The 19,937-nt window shown below is 47.1% G+C and overlaps 2 protein-coding genes across 2 annotated transcripts; one reads left to right on the top strand and one right to left on the bottom strand.

The window, feature by feature from the left end:
- Positions 1 to 5,261: 5,261 nt before the first annotated feature.
- Positions 5,262 to 17,524, top strand: LOC135543828 (myomegalin-like). Its single transcript, XM_064971157.1, has 14 exons — positions 5,262 to 6,356; positions 6,632 to 6,766; positions 6,872 to 6,991; positions 7,503 to 7,595; positions 8,266 to 8,460; positions 8,725 to 8,886; positions 11,609 to 11,719; positions 11,865 to 12,002; positions 12,215 to 12,394; positions 14,489 to 14,683; positions 14,810 to 15,001; positions 16,526 to 16,658; positions 16,855 to 16,994; positions 17,174 to 17,524. The coding sequence occupies exons 1-14, from the start codon at positions 5,262 to 5,264 to the stop codon at positions 17,327 to 17,329; spliced, it is 3,045 nt and encodes a 1,014-aa protein (XP_064827229.1). The 3' UTR covers positions 17,330 to 17,524.
- On the bottom strand, positions 9,066 to 11,300 carry LOC135543692 (cell surface glycoprotein 1-like; the record flags this gene model as incomplete). The annotated part of the gene is made up of 5 exons (XM_064971060.1): positions 9,066 to 9,227; positions 9,271 to 9,633; positions 9,701 to 10,247; positions 10,434 to 10,939; positions 11,121 to 11,300. Coding segments are annotated over 5 exons (1,758 nt in total), but the record flags the coding sequence as incomplete, so codon positions are not given.
- Positions 17,525 to 19,937: the final 2,413 nt, after the last annotated feature.

Here is a 19,937-nt window from a genome sequence, read left to right as displayed (position 1 = left end):
CAAAGACCATAAGCACACAGCCAAGACAAAGCAGGAGTGGCTTCGGGACAAGTCTCTGAATGTCCTTGAGTGGCCAACAAGAGTCTGGACTTGAACCCTATCAAACATCTCTGGAGAGACCTGAAAATAGCTGTGCAGTGACGCTCCTCATCCAACCTGACAGAGCTTGAGAGGATCTGCAGGGAAGAATGGTAGAAACTCCCCAAATACAGGTGTGCCAAACATGTAGCATCATACCCAAGAAGATTTGAGGCTGTAATCTCTGCCAAAGGTGCTCAGTACTGAGCAAAGGGTCTGAATACTTATGTAAATGTGATATTTAAATGTTTTATATACATTTGCAAAAATGTATAAAAACCTGTTTTTGCTTTGTCATTATGGGGTATTGTGTGGTAATTGATGAGTAAAAAATACAATTTAATACATTGTAGAATAAGGCTGTAATGTAACAAAATGTGGAAAAAGTCAAGGGGTCTGAATACTTTCCGAATGCACTGTGTGTGGATACAGCAAACAACCCGGCGGATGAAATCACTCAGGGAAGACCTTGAAAGAGCTGGCCCAATGATGTCGATGGCACCATGGCCCTGAGTTCCTCCAACACTCAGAAGATCAGTAGCCTTCAATGCCTTCTGCTGACCGGGTGCCTGATGACAGCAAACTGAAGAAATCAGCCTTCTGTGGACATGTGTCTGTCAGTTCCAGTCCTCAGTTCCCAGATGTAAGTTTGATACATGGAAAGAACTCATGATGCAACAATTAGATCCCTACACAGGATGGCCAATCCACTCTCCAGTTCATCCGGAAGTTTTAGCACACTTGTTGGCAACGCCAAAGATGGCGCACCAAACCTGAAGTTCCAAAGATGCGACTGTACAAGCCACCCTTCTACTCTACTGGAGTGGATTGTTTCGGACCATTCACCATACAAATTGGACAACTCAACGAAAAGAGATGGGGCATCGTCTACAAATGCATGACCAGCAGCTGCACCCACCTGGACCTCCTGGAGGGCCTGGAAGCCGATGCTTTCCTGATGTCTCTAATATGCTTCACTGCACGTTGCTCCTCACTTTGGTAGAATGTGGGAAAGAGAGGTGAAACCAGGAAAGACTGCTCTCAAGGTCATACTCAAGGAACAGACCCTCACTGTAACCGTGCTCTGCACTGTGCTTACCAAAGTGGAGGGAATCTTGAATGCACAACCCCTCGGGTACATCTCCTCCGTTGTCGCAGATCCAGATCCTGTCACACCAAGCCTCCTACTCATGGGACGCTACAACGCATCTCTTCCTCAAATTTTGTATGACTCCAGTAAGATCCTAGGGAAATGCCCTAGGAGACAATGACCAAGTACTTGCTGTTCACCTTTGGTCTCAGTTTGTTCACTATTACTTGCCAAGTCTACAGGAAAGACAGAAGTGGAGGAAAGATGGAAGACAACTTACTGTGGATCAAGTGGTCCTCATCGTGGACCCTCTGCTCCATCAAGCTCACAGGCCTGTTGGGAAGGTGACTCATACTTACCCCAGAGCTGATGAACTTATTAGGTCTGCTGCTATCCAGGTCAAAGGTCGTACTTACCTACGACCAGGCATCCTTGATGACGACGCAGAAGAACCATTCGCCGAGAACAGACTTTCCACCTGGTTAGAATGTCATAGCAGACATTTAGGGTGGCTGTGTAAGAAAGCCTGTCCCTTTAAGATCTCAGTGATGAGCTATCACATGCTGACAGTGTGTAGTTCATTACCAAGTGCAGCTCGCCACCTACTGCTGTGAACACAAATCTCCGTTTTGGACATTATTTCCTTTCTGACCAATTTTCCTAATTATGCCATCTATAGGATTTAGCAGGAAAGAACACATGGCACTTTGAAATCCGCTATAAATACATTTGGCACTTTATTTTAAGTCGCTCTTCTTTGCTGTTATAATAAATCTATCCAAATTAATTTAAAAACACAAGGGCATGCTAATTTAAAATATGTCTCGTCATTCTTAGCCTGGTTCTTTATAGTAATGCAGGCACGTTATGGGACAGAGGCCAGGTCAAAATCAATAATACTTTTTTTATAAGGAAATTGGTGCGACCAACTCATGTGCTGGTGCCACCAACTGTCATGCTTACAATTTCCAGAACAATCTAAGATAGCAAAACTATTTTTGGGCTGTCCTGGCATGAAATGTCAGCTGTCTTAATTCTACCATCCACAAACTAAGACCAAATATTGCTGAAAGAAAAATATATCTGATAATTGTTGCATAAGATGACCAGTTGCTTTGCCTCTTGGTGACATTATGACGCTGTGTTGTGAAAAACTTCTTAGGGCTGAAATCCCGTTAACGGGATTGATATGAAAACAGCCAGTGAAAGTGCAGGGCGCCAAATTCAAAACATCAAAAATCTCATAATTCTAATTCCTCAAACATACATGTATTAAATACCGTTTAAAGGTAGGAATACCTAGGATAGGATAAAGTAATCCTTCTCACCCCCCCCCCTTAATGATTTAGATGCACTATTGTAAAGTGGCTGTTCCACTGGATGTCATAAGGTGAATTCACCAATTTGTAAGTCGCTCTGGATAAGAGCGTCTGCCAAATGACTTAAATGTAAATGTAAATGTCTTGTTGTTAATCCCACCACAGTGTCCGATTTCAAATAGGCTTTACAGCGAAAGCACCACCAAACCACAATAAAAACAGTCATTTTCCCAGCCAAAGAGAGGAGTCACAAATAGCACAAAGAGATAAAAATTAATCACTAAGCTTTGATGATCTTCATCAGATGACACTCATAGGACTTCATGTTACACAATACATGTATGTTTTGTTTGATAAAGTTCATATTTATCAAAATATGAGTATACATTGGCTAGTTCCAAAAACATCCAGTGATTTTGCATAGCCACATCATTCAACAGAAATAATATCATAAATGTAGATGATAATACAAGTTATACACATGGAATTATAGATATACCTCTCCTTAATGCAACTGCTGTGTCAGATTTCAAAAAAACTTTACGGAATAAGCAAACTATGCAATAATCTAAGACGGCGCTCAAAAGAAATAGTCACAATAGCCACCATGTTGGCATCAACATAAACAAGAAATTACGTGATAAATATTCCCTTACCTTTGATGATCTTCATCAGAAAGCACTCCATGAATCCCAGGTCCACAATAAATGTTTGTTTTGTTCGATAATGTCCGTTATATATTTCCAAATACCTCCTTTTGTTAGCGCGTTTGGTATACATATCCAATTGCTCATTCTGGTCAGCGTTACATCGGACAAAAACTTCAAAAAGTTATATTACAGGTCAAAGAAACATTTCAAACTAAGTACAGAATCAATCATTGGGTTGTTTCTAACATATATTTTCAATAAAGTTCCAACCGGAGTATTCCTTTGTGTCTTGATGAGCAATGGAATGCAATTGGATACCATGAGGAATGCGCGTGATCAGAAAATGGCTGACTGACAGTCACCTGATAGATTCTGCTCTCATTCAGTCCCACAACACAGTAGAAGTCTCGTTCAAATTTCTATAGATGGTTGACATCTAGTGAATCCCATAGGAAGTCCAACATCATTAATATTTCAAGGGGATTTAATTGGGAACTGTGGTGAATACATACCAAGCTCAGATTTCTCACTTCCTGTTTTCTCCTCAGGATTTTGCCTGCCATATGAGTGCTGTTATACTCACAGACATCATTCAAACAGTTTTAGAAACTTTAGAGTGTTTTCTATCCAATACTAATAATAATATGCATATATGACCAACTGAGACTGAGGAGCAGGCCATTTACTTTGGGCAACTTATTCATCCAAGCTACTCAATACTGCCCCCCCCAGCCATAAGAAGTTATTAACATGGGAAGCTTCCTCCATGTCCTCTGAAACAGCTGTGTGTTTTCACTGCCTAAATGTGGTTTAATGACAGTAAAGATGTTTAAGTCAGGCTAAAGATATTTATGTCAAAGGGGTGATAGGCAGCACTGAAAAAACCTATTCAAAAGAACAATGACTTACATGTACTGTATGTTGAGTTATTTCTTATGAAGGGAGGTGATCTATTTCACAACTACAGAAATTATTACAAATGAGTGAGTGGGTCTCTCTACCCAAGCCTATATGTCACAGAGGCCCATTCTAGTTGAGTGTGTCAGTTTCTGGGGTGTGATTGGGAGCAGAGCAAATCAGAAGAGCGTAGGAGTGGACGCTATCTGTAAGTCTGTCTCTGGCAGTGCCCATGTTTGCTCCACACTCTTTGCCCAGGCTATTAGGTTAATACAGCAGTAGCACACGGCAAGCGAGAGTTGTCCTCACAGGGTTATTCATAGATGAAATTTATATAAAAAATATAACCCCTGTTGGTTTCTGTCTGGGCTGCCTGTCCGATTAGATTAGATAGTTTAAGTGGGTAAAGGAGGCCACAGGTGGATTGTTGAAGATTGTGTGTGTGTGTTTGAGTGTTTGAAAGTGTCCGAGGGACACACACATAGAGGTCTAAGTTGTCAGGCAGTATATCACTGTGGTCCTATCATGTTTTCTGAGGTTAGGCAGGTGGTGGCACAGAGGACTGAGGACCAGGTGAGGCCATCTCTTAATCTCAAAAGAGATAAATCAGATTTACAGGAGGACAGCCAAGGATAAGGGTACCAGCTACTACCACACCTTAACCCACCCCAAGTCAAAGTCAGTCTTCACCTGTATAGACCTAGGGCCAACCCAGAGCCCGTTGTCCTTGTGAGTGCAGCTAGGCTAGGTAGACAGGCCAGGGGTCTGACGGGGCAGGATTACGAGGACAGCAGCCAGCCGTAACACAGGAGATCACAGCGGGTCTCATCCAGGGGATTTAGTCTGATTGAATGTGTGGGGCAGTGGAAGAGGGATTAGGGGACAGGTAGCAGCGACAGATTTCTTAACGCTTACGCTGATCTCACCAGGAAGAGCTCTGTCAGTCTCTCCTCTTCAGTCAGAGAGAGAGGGAGAGTAGGCTGTGTTCCATGATTGGCAGGCAGACGACCATGGGACAGCGAAGTGTTATTTCGGGTCTGTAGTAGACTATTTGTGTTGGACTAAACTGTGAGCTTACTGCTCTGTCACTGACACAGAGATGGATAGAGAGCATTTTCTGTGTGCCACGGCTGGCAAGCTGACGAATGTGGGACATTGGAGCATTTATACAAGGAGCCTATCTGAGTGTGTCTGAACTGTACTGAACTGTGATCTGTTGTCATCACCATGAAGGACCCGTGCCGAGTTTGCGGCGTGCGCCTCATTGGCAGCCAGTGCCGCTGGATCTTCAACCCGTTGGGCAAGCGGCAGCTCCAGGTCATCCTGTCCCACGTGCTGGGACGCCAGGTCGACCGCGACCCTGACGGCCAGGCCTCAGAGTTCCTGTGCGGCAAGTGTGTGTTCACACTGGAGCGCGTGGTGCAGTGCGATGTGCAGATAGGCAGGCTGCAGGAGGAGCACACCACTCTGGTGCAGCAGCTGCAGCAGGAGAGGGAGCACCTGAAGGAGTGTGTTGCCCACGTCTACGGACGCCATAACCCCTTGCCTAAGAGGACCGATGTGGGGGAAGAGAACAATGTTAAGGTCCCCCTCTGGAGGTCCTCTGAAGGTGGGGGAAGCCCAGAGGATTACGGGGGAAGGCAGTGTACGTCAGAGGGGCAGACCAAGGAAGGCGCGGGGGAGGGGGATGGTCGGGGGAGGCGCTCTGTGAGTATGGACCTCCTGGGTGGACCGAGTGGTCCAGGGGGAGTCACAGGTCGGTCAAGCTCAGTCCCCAGGAGGGTGCAAGCAGGGACAGATCTTTGCCCGGTGTGCCAGGTGAAGAACCCCTGGCTACAGTCATCACGGCTTCGCTCCAGGAGCCTGATCTACCTGGACCTGGTCTACCGCAAGGGTACTCTCGCCTCTCCCGGCCCCAGGCTCCGCTCAGCCTCGCTCCAGCCCCTCAACCTTGACCCCCCTCAACAAACAGAACCCCTGTGCCCCCTGCCACAGAGACAGCACAGAGAGTCGAAGATACCATTGAGGGAGCGTTCGCCCTCAGTTGGCCCAGCGACCAGCACTACCACACCCCAGAGAGCCCAGTCTTCCATCATCTCTGACCTGCTGCAGCTGCTGCGCTCCATCCCCAGACCACCAGTGCCAGGTGCCCCCGGAAGCCGCATCCCCATACTGCGTAGGAGGCCCAGCGACGGACAGCCGCTCCCCCCAAGACGCAGCCTAACCCCTTGGGCCTGGCACAGACTGAGGGAGGCAGAGTGGAGGTCCCTCCAGGAACTCACTGAGGAGTTTAATGATGATTACATGCCGCTCAGAGTCGAGGTAGTCCAGTCAGCCCAGATCCTTACTCTGTAGAGAATCTAAAGGCCCTGGAAATGTAGCCTGGTTAAACTAGACGGAATGCTGCGCATTGTTTTGAATGATTAAAGATCAAAAACTAAATGGGATTCAAAGCTGTTCTGTGCCCATGTGTCCGAGTATTGGACACAATGCTATAAATAATCCCTCTGTTAACGCACTGTCCTTTTGTCCTTTGTTAGCCAACTCATCCCTCCTTGTTGATGAATATTCCTGAATCTTGTGCTTTACTTTTCCAGGGTTTCACTGAGCATCAGAGTGAAGTGAGCAGACTGGAGACAGCCCACAGGCAGCTGAGTGAGGAGATGAACCTGTTCAGAGCAACCAACCAGAACCTCTCCAAGACCCTGGAGGTCACCCAGAACAACAACAAGGTAGATTGAGGTGGAAAGAGAAAATGACCAATCTAACATGTTAGAGGCAGATTCATCTACTGTTCTGGCTACTTAAGGTCTCTGACTCCTGGTGTGTTTTAATAGGTGCTATCTGGTAAACTGGAGGACACTGAGAACGAGCTCACCTCTGAGAAAAATAACACTCTGAAACAAGACAAAACCATCCAGGGACTCACTCTGCTGCTCAAGGAGAAAGAAAAAGAGGTAAGGTTGATTTGTATATTGCTTTTTCAACTGCTTTTATTTCTCCAATGAGTGTTGACCATGACAACACGATTTGATCGTGTGAAATGATAATATACTGTTGTAAATATACCAATGTATGACAGAATGTTGACCATTATAGTTTCTCCCCATATGCTATGCCATCTGTGTTACGCAGACTGAGGGCTTATGTAACATCATCACACTAATCTATCTATCTATCTATCTGTCTGTCTGTCTGTCTGTCTGTCTGTCTGTCTGTCTGTCTGTCTGTCTGTCTGTGTGTCTGTGTCTGTCTGTGTCTGTCTGTCTGTCTGTGTGTCTGTCTGTCTGTGTGTCTGTCTGTCTGTCTGTCTGTGTGTCTGTGTGTGTCTGTGTGTGTCTGTGTGTGTCTGTGTGTCTGTCTGTCTGTGTCTGTCTGTGTCTGTCTGTGTCTGTCTGTCTGTCTGTGTGTCTGTCTGTCTGTGTCTGTCTGTCTGTCTGTGTCTGTCTGTCTGTCTGTGTGTTCCAGATTGAAGAGCTGTACCATGAGATTGAGGACAGGGACGAGGTTTTAGTCAAAGCCAGGGAGACGGCGCATAAAGCCCAGCTCCACAAATACCAGGCAAGACGTCAGACCAGACACTTAGCATTGGTCCCATTTCAGGCTCAATACATTGCAGTCGCACTAAACTTATCAACCAATGGCTGTTTGCCACGTCGGTCGGGCTTGCTATGTCATATGATGTCATTAGCTAAACACCTATAAAGGCATTGTAACTCTGCTACTCTGCTGTAATTCCAATGTGCTGTCCTTCCAGGATTCTGCGATCAAAACCTTTTTGCAAAATTAACAATTCTCCCCATATTTTGCAAGGGATTGCAAATTTGACCAATCACTGCAATGTTACCACATAAAAAAATTAAAATCATCTCAATATTACATATAAAACTGACACATCACCGTAGTTCAAAAAGAGGGCTCGCAATGTCAACCAGCCAATGCACATTTACCTCATATGGTTCAATCAAGACCCAATCAAACTTTTCCCTTGTCAGCGCATTTTCGGGACAAATTGGAGAAAATCCCTGCATATTGCCATGCAAAATGTCAGAATTGTCGCAGCAGAATCAAACATTTTTGTCTGCAAATAAATAAAAATAAAATAAAATCCCGCTGAAGTCCTGGGGGGACTGAATGCGTGTTTACAAAAGGTCACAAATACACCACACACTAAAAAGACAAAAAAGAGGTCTTCTGCTTCTGTATCCTAATTTCATGCTTTCCCCCCTAGGGTGTGGAGGAGCACCAGAGCCTTTTGATGGAGAAGCAGGAGGAGCTGGCCCAGCTCCAAGGGGAGCACCAAACCAAGCTGCTGGAGGCCCAGAAGCTGCAGCGCTCCCTGGGCAGGCAGAAGCAGGAGTTGTCCGACCTGCAGCAGGCCAAGGAGCAGCTGGACCAGGAGCTGGAGGAGTTGCAGCAGCAGAAGGTCGACATAACCACATAACTACATGGTTTTATGTAATATAATGCAGAGTGTATTACCCAAAGCCCAAAATATGAGGGTGACTTATTTTCAGTGCTTTTGCTAACCACGTGACCTGACCAGGAAAGAAAACTCCTGACCCTACCTGTAATCAATGTACCTTATGAGCACAAGACGTTGAAAATACTGTATGTGGTTTTGGTTGAAAAGCCGTTGAAAATACGTATTTTCAATGCAACCACTCAGTGGCATTGTTCTAACCCCCAGGAGGTGCAGAACCAGCTGAAGAAACTGACCGGGGAGCTGGGCGAGAGGGAGAGCAGCCTGAACCAGGAACTGCTGGAGCAGACCAAGAGGAGGCTGCAGGGCCATGAGGTCACCATCCAGCGCCTCACCACTTGCCTGAACGACAAGGAGCAGCAGCTGCAGGTAGAGAGATATAATGCAGGAGAGCAGTGAAGAAGAAATGGATTGTGTAAGAACTAGAGAAACTCTAGGTGAAACCATGGAAATATAATCTATAGAAGGGGTTTAGAGCCTCTAACCCTGACCATTTGGAGAGGCCAATTCTATAGTTTCTATGGGTGAAACTAGGTAAAGGCGATGTGCTAGCACGGGGACTGGTTCTGGCACTGGGACTGGTTCTGGCACGGGAACTGGTTCTGGCACGGGGACTGGTTCTGGCACGGGGACTGGTTCTGGCACTGGGACTGGTTCTGGCACTGGAACTGGTTCTGGCACTGGAACTGGTTCTGGCACTGGGACTGGTTCTGGCACGGGGACTGGTTCTGGCACTGGGACTGGTTCTGGCACTGGGACTGGTTCTGGCACTGGGGTTCTGGCCCTGGGACTGGTTCTGGCAACTGGTTCTGGTTCTGGCACTGGAACTGGTTCTGGCACTGGGACTGGTTCTGGCACGGGGACTGGTTCTGGCACGGGGACTGGTTCTGGCACGGGGACTGGTTCTGGCACTGGGACTGGTGCTGGCACTGGAACTGGTTCTGGCACTGGGACTGGTTCTGGCACTGGTTCTGACACTGGAACTGGTTCTGGCACGGGGACTGGTTCTGGGACTGGTTCTGGTTCTGGCACGGGGACTGGTTCTGGCACGGGAACTGGTTCTGGCACGGGGACTGGTTCTGGCACTGGGACTGGGCACACTGGGACTGACTTCTGCTGGCACTGGTACTGGTTCTGGCACTGGGACTGGTTCTGGCACTGGAACTGGTTCTGACACTGGAACTGGTTCTGGCACGGGGACTGGTTCTGGCACTGGAACTGGTTCTGGCACTGGGACTGGTTCTGGCACGGGGACTGGTTCTGGCACGGGGACTGGTTCTGGCACTGGGACTGGTGCTGGCACTGGAACTGGTTCTGGCACTGGGACTGGTTCTGGCACTGGAACTGGTTCTGACACTGGAACTGGTTCTGGCACGGGGACTGGTTCTGGGACTGGTTCTGGTTCTGGCACGGGGACTGGTTCTGGCACTGGAACTGGTTCTGGCACTGGGACTGGTGCTAGCACGGGGACTGGTTCTGGCACTGGGACTGGTGCTAGCACGGGGACTGGTTCTGGCACTGGGACTGGTTCTGGCACTGGGACTGGTTCTGGCACGGGGACTGGTTCTGGCACTGGGACTGGTTCTGGCACTGGAACTGGTTCTGGCACTGGGACTGGTTCTGGCACGGGGACTGGTTCTGGCACGGGGACTGGTTCTGGCACTGGAACTGGTTCTGGCACTGGAACTGGTTCTGGCACTGGGACTGGTTCTGGCACGGGGGTTCTGGCACTGGTTCTGGCACTGGAACTGGTTCTGGCACTGGAACTGGTTCTGGCACTGGGACTGGTTCTGGCTGGCAGGGAACTTCTGGCACGGGGACTGGTCTGGAACTGGTTCTGGCACTGGGACTGGTTCTGGCACTGGAACTGGTTCTGGCACTGGGACTGGTTCTGGCACTGGAACTGGTTCTGGCACGGGACTGGTTCTGGCACTGGAACTGGTTCTGGCACGGGGACTGGTTCTGGCACTGGAACTGGTTCTGGCACTGGGACTGGTTCTGGCACTGGAACTGGTTCTGGCACTGGGACTGGTTCTGGCACTGGAACTGGTTCTGGCACGGGGACTGGTTCTGGCACTGGGACTGGTTCTGGCACGGGGACTGGTGCTGGCACGGGGACTGGTTCTGACACTGGAACTGGTTCTGGCACGGGGACTGGTTCTGGGACTGGTTCTGGTTCTGGCACGGGGACTGGTTCTGGCACTGGGACTGGTTCTGGCACTGGAACTGGTTCTGGCACGGGGACTGGTTCTGGCACGGGAACTGGTTCTGGCACGGGGACTGGTTCTGGCACTGGGACTGGTTCTGGCACTGGAACTGGTTCTGGCACGGGGACTGGTTCTGGCACGGGAACTGGTTCTGGCACGGGGACTGGTTCTGGCACTGGGACTGGTTCTGGTTCTGGCACTGGGACTGGTTCTGACTGGTTCTGGCACGGGGACTGGTTCTGGCACTGGGACTGGTTCTGGCACGGGGACTGGTTCTGGCACGGGGACTGGTTCTGGCACTGGGACTGGTTCTGGCACTGGGACTGGTGCTAGCACGGGGACTGGTTCTGGCACTGGGACTGGTTCTGGCACTGGAACTGGTTCTGGCACTGGGACTGGTTCTGGCACGGGGACTGGTTCTGGCACGGGGACTGGTTCTGGCACTGGAACTGGTTCTGGCACTGGAACTGGTTCTGGCACGGGGACTGGTTCTGGCACTGGAACTGGTTCTGGCACTGGGACTGGTTCTGGCACTGGAACTGGTTCTGGCACTGGGACTGGTTCTGGCACTGGAACTGGTTCTGGCACGGGGACTGGTTCTGGCACGGGGACTGGTGCTGGCACGGGGCCTGGTTCTGGCACTGGGACTGGTTCTGGCACGGGGACTGGTGCTGGCACGGGGACTGGTTCTGGCACTGGAACTGGTTCTAGCACGGGGACTGGTGCTGGCACGGGGACTGGTGCTGGCACGGGGACTGGTGCTGGCACGGGGACTGGTTATTTTTTTCTGTCTCTATTCTATCTTGTTCCTTGTCTAACTTTCACACTATTTTCTCTCACTGTCTCTACCTCCTCTCTCTGTCTATTCTCTCTCTTCCTCTCAGGAGTACATGAACATAACGAGAGACATGGAACAGAGCAGATGTCCTGGGGGAAGCGACACCATGCTATCGAAGCTTCGAGAACAACTAAAACATAAAGAGAAGGCTCTGGAGGTGTGCTTTCTATCAATGTCTTTTTAAAATAAAATATTTCACTCACTCACACTTTCTCTCGTGTTCTAGATCTGTCTCATCTGACAAAGAATGTTGTAAGCATCTACAGTCTTCATTATCAGCCTGTTGTATTGCTCCTCTACAGGAAGCGCTGGATGATAAGTTTGCGGCTCTAGAAGAGAAAGACAACGAGATCCACCAGCTGCACCTGTCACTCAGGGAGAAGGCGAGGGACCTGGAGAGACTCAACAAACTGCTGTCTTACAATGAGGACACCATCAATGTAGGGACCACTAGTGCTGTTCACACTACCTTGACTGCTCAGTGCTCACACTGTTTGCAATCCCTAGACACTTGTGGAGATCTGAGAGGATCTGATGGTGATAGCTACACCTTACCTTACTCCTGGGGTAAAAAGCATGTTCAATGAAGCCTCAGACGGCACTATTTCTCACACCTCTTGGACTAACACATATTCTCTCTCCCGAACTCCAGAGTTTTGACACGTTGATCAAGGAGAAGGACGTGGAGCTACGGTACCTTGTGAACATGCTGAAAAACCTGCAGCAGGCCAAGCAGGACGTGGAGGACAACCTGAACTGGACCTGCAAGGAGAAGGATGCCATCATTAACCAGCTGCAGCTCTGCCTGGAGTGCAAGACCAAGGACATGGAGGTAGGCTGCTGAGACACGCACTAAGAAACATGCTAATGCATGCACTCATTCACCCATCCACCCACCCATTCACCCACCCATCCACACATTCATTCATTCATTCACTCACACATAGACACATACTTACAGTACGTACATACCCCCGTAGATACACAGTACCCATCAAAAGTGTTTTCTTTATTTTGACAAATGTTTACAATGTAGAATAATAGTGAAGACATCAAAACTATGACATAACACATACGGATTCATGTAGTAGCCAAAAAAGTGTTAAACAAATCAAAATATATTTTATATTTGAAGATTCTTCAAAGTATCCTCCCTTTGCCTCGATGACAGCTTTGCATTATCTCAACCAGCTTCATGAGGTAGTCACCTGGAATGCATTTCAATTAACAGGTGTGCATTGTTAAAAGTTTATTTGTGGAATTTCCTTCTTTCTTAATGTGTTTGAGCCAATCAGTTGTGTGGTGACAAGGTAGGGTTGGTATACAGAAGATAGCCCTATTTGGTAAAAGACCAAGTCCATATTATGGCAAGAACAGCTCAAATAAGCAAAGAGAAACAGCAGTCCATCATTACTTTAAGACATGAAAGTCAGTCAATCCTGAAAATGTCAAGAACATTGAAAGTTTCTTCAAGTGCAGTTGCAAGAACCACCAAGCGCTATGGTGAAACTGGCTCTCATGAGGACCACCACAGGAATGAAAGACCCAGAGTTACCTCTGCTTCAGATGATAAGTTCATTAGAGTTCACTGCACCTCAGATATTTCAGCCCAAATTAATGCTTCAGGGCTCAAGTAACAGAAACACCTCCACATCAACTGTTCAGAGGAGACTGTGTGAATCAGGCCTTCATGGTCAAATTGATGCAAAGAAACCACTACTAAAGGACACCAATAAGAGGAAGAGACTTGCTTGGACCAAGAAACACGAGCAATAGACATTAGACCGGTAGAAATCTGTCCTTTGGTCTGATGAGTCCAAATTTGTGATTTTTGGTTCCAACCACCGTGTCGTTGTGAGACGCAGAGTAGGTGAATGGAGGATCTCTACATGTGTGGTTCCCACCGTAAAGCATGAGGAAAGAGGTGTGATGGTGTGGGGGTGCTTTGCTGGTGCCACTGTCTGTGATTTATTTAGAATTCAAGGCACACTTAACCAGCATGGCTACCACAGCATTCTGTAGTGATACCCAATCCCATCTGGTTTAAGCTTAGTGTTAGTATCATTTGTTTTTCAACAGGACAATGACCCAAAAACACCTCCAGGCTGTGTAAGGGCTATTTGACCAAGAAGGAGAGTGATGGAGTGCTGTATCAGATGACTTGGCCTCCACAATCATCCGACCTCAACCCAATTGAGATGGTTTGGGATGAGTTGGACCACAGAGTGAAGGAAGATCAGGCAACAAGTGTTAAGCATATGTGGGAACTCCTTCTAGACTGTTGGAAAAACATTCCAGGTGAAGCTGGTTGAGAGAATGTCAAGAGTGTGCAAAGCTGTCATCAAGGCAAAGGGTGGCTACTTTGAAGAATCTAAAAAAAATTGGTTACTACATGATTCCATATGTGTTATTTCATAGTTTTGATGTCTTCACTATTATTCTACAATGTAGAAAATAAAGAGAAACCCTTGAATTGTTGTATTATTTATTTTACCTTTATTTAACTAGGCAAGTCAGTTAAGAACAAATTCTTATTTTCAATGACGGCCTAGGAACAGTGGGTTAACTGCCCGTTCAGGGGCAGAACTACAGATTTGTATCTTGTCAGCTTGGGGATTTGAACTTGCATTCTTTCCGTTACTAGTCCAACACTCTAACCATCAGGCTACCCTGCCAGCCTAACTCAAACTGTGCATAACACATAGAAAAACACACAGTTTGCAATATACTCACAACAAATACCCACAAAAATGGACACTCACCCGACAGTCATACAGTAATAATATACTGCCATCTTAGATCACGTCTCTCTTGGAAAAAAGTTTTTCCTCCAAGGGACAAAGCTGGATAAATAAAGGTTGAACAAAAATATATATTCAACTCATTCTTTCTCTCCGTGTCTCTCCATCGCCCTCTCTGTGTGTAGGAGATGGCGAATGCCTTGCTTAGTCAGTCCCAGTCTCAGGCCTGTGACCTTGCAGAGCAGATGGGTCAGAGGTTAAAGGTGACAGAGGCTATGCTGGCGGAGGCAGTCAAGGCCCGGGAGAGGCTGGTGGAGAACAACAAGAGCACCGTGGAGGGCCTGCTGTCCACCATCAGCAGCAACGACCAGCTGCTCAATGTATACACACACACACACGTTCATATCCTCCAATCTGTCTCAGACACATTCATCTACACCCAATAACATGTCATTTTTACAGGAGGTGTAGTTTTATGATCTCTCATGTCTGTGTTGTCTTACCAGGAGTCAGCGGAGCACTATAACCGCACTCTGTCTGAGCGCACCCAGGAGATCCAGGAGCTGAAGCGACAGCTGTTTGTCCGGCAGCAGCAGCTGGCCTTGGCAGAGAAACAGAGTTCTGAGGCAACACATGAGGGTTACCTGGAGACTGCCGAGCTCAGGGCCCTGCTGACGGAGAAGGACTCCATCATCTACGTAAGTGGGACCGAAAGCGCTACTCAGTTTTTCGGTTTGATGCGTTTAAAAAAAATGACTATATTGTAAAGTGTGGGGGTCATTTTTAAGAGTTTAGGATTTAGATGGGTGCTGGCTTCACTATGTGTAGGATTTTGCTCCTGCCCAACTCATACGCAGTCAAAATGGAAGACACTTTGGTTATTATTATTATATATTATCTCGAATCCCACCGTACCTTCTCCGCTGTGCAATCTGGTTTCCGAGCCAGTCACTGGTGCACCTCAGCCAAGCTCAAGGTACTAAACAATATCATAACCTCCATCAATAAAAGACAGTACTGTGCAGCCGTCTTCATCAACCTGGCCAAGGCTTTCGACTCTGTCAATCACCATATTCTTTTCGGCAGACTCAGTAGCCTCGGTTTTTCTAATGACTGCCTTGCCTGGTTCACCAACTACTTTGCAGACAGAGTTCAGTGTGTCAAATCGGAGGGCATGTTGTCTGGTCCTCTGGCAGTCTCTATGGGGGTGCCACAGGGTTCAATTCTCGGGTCGACTCTTTTCTCTGTATATATCAATGATGTTGCTCTTGCTGCGGGCGATTCCCTGATCCACCTCTACGCAGACGACACCATTCTGTATACTTCTGGCCCTTCCTTGGACACTGTGCTATCTAACCTCCAAACGAGCTTCAATGCCATACAACACTCCTTCCGTGGCCTCCAACTCCTCTTAAACGCTAGTAAAACCAAATTCATGCTTTTCAACCGTTCGCTGCCTGCACCCGCGGTTCCAACCTAGAATATATGGACATCTATAAGTACCTAGGTGTCTGGCTAGACTGTAAACTCTCCTTCCAGACTCATATCAAACATCTCCAATCCAAAATCAAATCAAGAGTCGGCTTTCTATTCGCAACAAAGCCTCCTTCACTCACGCCACCAAACTTACCCTAGTAAAACTGACTATCCTACCGATCCTCGACTTCGGCGATGTCATCTACAAAATAGCTTCCAATACTCTACTCAGCAAACTGGATGCAGTTTATCACAGTGCCATCCGTTTTGTTACTAAAGCACCTTATACCACCCACCACCGCGACCTGTATGCTCTAGTCGGCTGGCCCTTGCTACATATTCGTCACCAGACCCACTGGCTCCAGGTCATCTACAAGTCCATGCTAGGTAAAGCTCCGCCTTATCTCAGTTCACTGGTCACGATGGCAACACCCACCCGTAGCACGCGCTCCAGCAGGTGTATCTCACTGATCATCCCTAAAGCCAAAAGCTCATTTGGCCGCCTTTCCTTCCAGTTCTCTGCTGCCTGTGACTGGAAGGAATTGCAAAAATCGTTGAAGTTGGAGACTTTTATCTCCCTCACCAACTTTAAACATCTGCTATCTGAGCAGCTAACCAATCGCTGCAGCTGTACATAGTCCATCTGTAAATAGCCTACCCAATTTACCTAATCAGCAAGGTTATTCAATTGCAAGGTTATGAACAAGAGAGCTCCAGTGTGTTAAACATTTGATTTCCTCTTCAAGAAACTTCTGGAGCGTGGGCAGGAGAGAGACCAGTTCCTGGTTGAGTTAGGGCAGAAGGAGCCTGCACCGCCCCAGGTGATGGAGATCAGACAGACCATCAAAGTTCTGCAGGAGAGGCTGGAGGAGAGGGAAGGTGAGAAACTCATATCTCTTGAGCTACAGGCAGGTCACCAGTAATGTGAGACCAATGACTTCAAGCTGAGGACGAAGGCATTTTCAAAGCAATCATTAAACGGGGGAAAACTTTTGGTTGAACATTGCTTTCTTTAGTCTCTCTGGGAAAGGTAACCCACTAACATTGTCCTCAACTGCTCTGTCCCTCTCTGTAGCGCAGCTCTCCAAGAAGAACAACGAGGACAACATGGAGAAGGTCCCTCTCACCAAGAATACTCTGGTCATCCTGAAGAAGGAGCTATCTCAGAAGACTGATGCTCTCAACAAGGCTCTGAAGAGGGAGAATGACCTCAAAGTGAACTAAAAGAACACACGAACACCCCTGCTCATTCAAGGTGTGTCACTTTTTGGGTGTTTTGTTGGCTCGTCATTCTTAGACACAGATCTAGAATCATCTTACCCTCCACAAATCCTAATATTTAACCATTAGATGGAAAAACACAAAACTGACCTTGATGTCTTCCAGTGTTCCAGATGTCCCGAGCTGATCTCGAGTCAATGTTGTCAGAGCTGAAGGAGCATATCGAGGTCCAGGCGGTCAGTATAGACTCCCTCACCACCACCCTTGGGACCAAAGACAAGATTATAAATGAGTGGACGGCCAGTGGCATCTTCACACACTGCTACTAATCAACACACACTCATACACACATTCAAACAGGCTCATTAGGTTACCTGGTGCCATTTGGGTTCACGGGTAGCTTTCATAGGGTTAATCCACTTGACTAACCTTGAACTGAACTTATCCATCACCACTTGTTCTACTCTTGAGCGTGGCTTTAAAGTTGAAACCATGTATTGCATCGTTGTAAATTGTAAAAGGAAATTGGGTGAACATGTCTGGGCAATACATTTACTTCAATACGTTTGTTTTTTCAACCCTTTAAGGGCACGTTTTCATTTGCTGTTACCGGCCTACACACAATACCCCCTTAATGTCAAAGTGAAATAATGTTCTTAGAAATGTTTACTAATGAATTAAAAAGGAAAAACAACTTGCAGACTTGTTTATGTGTTGCTGTGCGTTTTGTTGCCAACCTTACTTTGCTACCTGACAACTTTACGGTTTTTACTTTTTAATTACTGTTTATATTTTTAGTTTTTCCCACACTCAACTTTTTTTCATTCAACTTTTTCACTCCGGATGCTTTAGCTGGACATGTTTCGTCAGGACCTCCAACAGCCGACCTCCAACATTGGTTAGACGCCGAAGCTTCCTGCCATTCGCTCTGACAAATTGAAAACCCTAGTCATTGGCGACTCCATTACCCGCAGTATTAGACTTAAAACTAATCATCCAGCGATCATACACTGTTTACCAGGGGGCAGGGCTACTGATGTTAAGGCTAATCTGGAGATGGTGCTGGCTAAAGATATAACAGGGCTACCGATGTTAAGGCTAATCTGAAGACGGTGCTGGCTAAAGATAAAACAGGGCTACCGATGTGAAGGCTAATCTGGAGATGGTGCTGGCTAAAGATAAAACAGGGCTACCGATGTGAAGGCTAATCTGGAGATGGTGCTGGCTAAAGATAAAACAGGGCTACCGATGTGAAGGCTAATCTGAAGACGGTGCTGGCTAAAGATAAAACAGGGCTACCGATGTGAAGGCTAATCTGGAGATGGTGCTGGCTAAAGATAAAACAGGGCTACTGACATTAAGGCTAATCTGAAGATGGTGCTGGCTAAAGATAAAACCGGGCTACCGATGTGAAGGCTAATCTGGAGATGGTGCTGGCTAAAGATAAAACAGGGCTACTGACATTAAGGCTAATCTGAAGATGGTGCTGGCTAAAGATAAAACAGGGCTACCGATGTGAAGGCTAATCTGAAGATGGTGCTGGCTAAAGATAAAACAGGGCTACCGACGTTAAGGCTAATCTGGAGATGGTGCTGGCTAAAGATAAAACAGGGCTACTGACGTTAAGGCTAATCTGAAGATGGTGCTGGCTAAAGATATAACAGGGCTACTGACGTTAAGGCTAATCTGAAGATGGTGCTGGCTAGAGATAAAACAGGGCTACTGACGTTAAGGCTAATCTGAAGATGGTGCAGGCTAAAGATATAACAGGGCTACCGACGTTAAGGCTAATCTGAAGATGGTGCTGGCTAAATATAAAACTGGAGAGTGTAGACAGTATAGAGATGTTGTTATCCACGTCGGCACCAACGATGTTAGGATGAAACAGTCAGAGATCACCAAGCGCAACATAGCTTCAGCCTGTAAATCAGCTAGAAAGATGTGTCGGCATCGAGTAATTGTCTTTACCCCCTCCCAGTTAGGGGGTGATGAGCTCAACAGCAGAGACTCACAACTCAATCGCTGGTTGAAAACTGTTTTCTGCCCCTCCCAAAAAATAGCATTTGTAGATAATTGGCCCTCTTTCTGGGACTCACCCAAACACAGTTTTAACCTGTCCAAATCAATAACCAATATGTAGAAACAATTTGTTCCCTGGCCTGTTGTTCCCTGGCCTGTCATCTTATCTATCAACATAGACAGGGCTCTAACTCCTCTAGCTCCACAATAAAATAGGATGCAGGCCAGGCAGCAGGCTGAAGCCAGCCTGACAGCTTAGTGGAATCTGCCACTAGCACAGTCAGTGTAGTCAGCTCAGCTATCTCCATTGAGACTGTGTCTGTGCCTCAACCTAGGTTGGGCAAAACTAAACATGGCGGTGTTCGCCTCAGCAATCTCACTAGGATAAAGACCTCCTCCATTCCTGCCATTATTGAAAGAGATTGTGATACCTCACATCTCAAAATAGGGCTACTTAATGTTAGATCCCTCACTTCAAAGGCAGTTATAGTCAAAGAACTAATCACTGATCATAATCTTGATGTGATTGGCCGGACTGAAACATGGCTTAAGCCTGATGAATTTACTGTGTTAAATGAGGCCTCACCTCCTGGTTACACTAGTGACCATATCCCCCGTGCATCCTGCAAAGGCAGAAGTGTTGCTAACATTTACGATAGCGAATTCCAATTTACAAAAATACCCCAACGTTTTCGTCTTTTGAGCTTCTAGTCATGAAATCTATGTAACCTACTCAATCACTTTTTTATAACTACTGTTTACAAGCCTCCTGGGCCATATACAGCGGTCCTCACTGAGTCCCCTGAATTCCTATCGGACCTTGTAGTCATAGCAGATAATATTCTAATTTTTGGTGATTTTAATATTCACATGGAAAAGTCCACAGACCCACTCCAAAGGGCTTTCGGAGCCATCATC

Source organism: Oncorhynchus masou, chromosome 8 (assembly GCF_036934945.1).
Source record: "Oncorhynchus masou masou isolate Uvic2021 chromosome 8, UVic_Omas_1.1, whole genome shotgun sequence".
NCBI lineage: Eukaryota > Metazoa > Chordata > Actinopteri > Salmoniformes > Salmonidae > Oncorhynchus > Oncorhynchus masou.
Note: the sequence above shows the minus strand (reverse complement) of the source record. Positions and strands in the feature narration are given on the sequence as shown.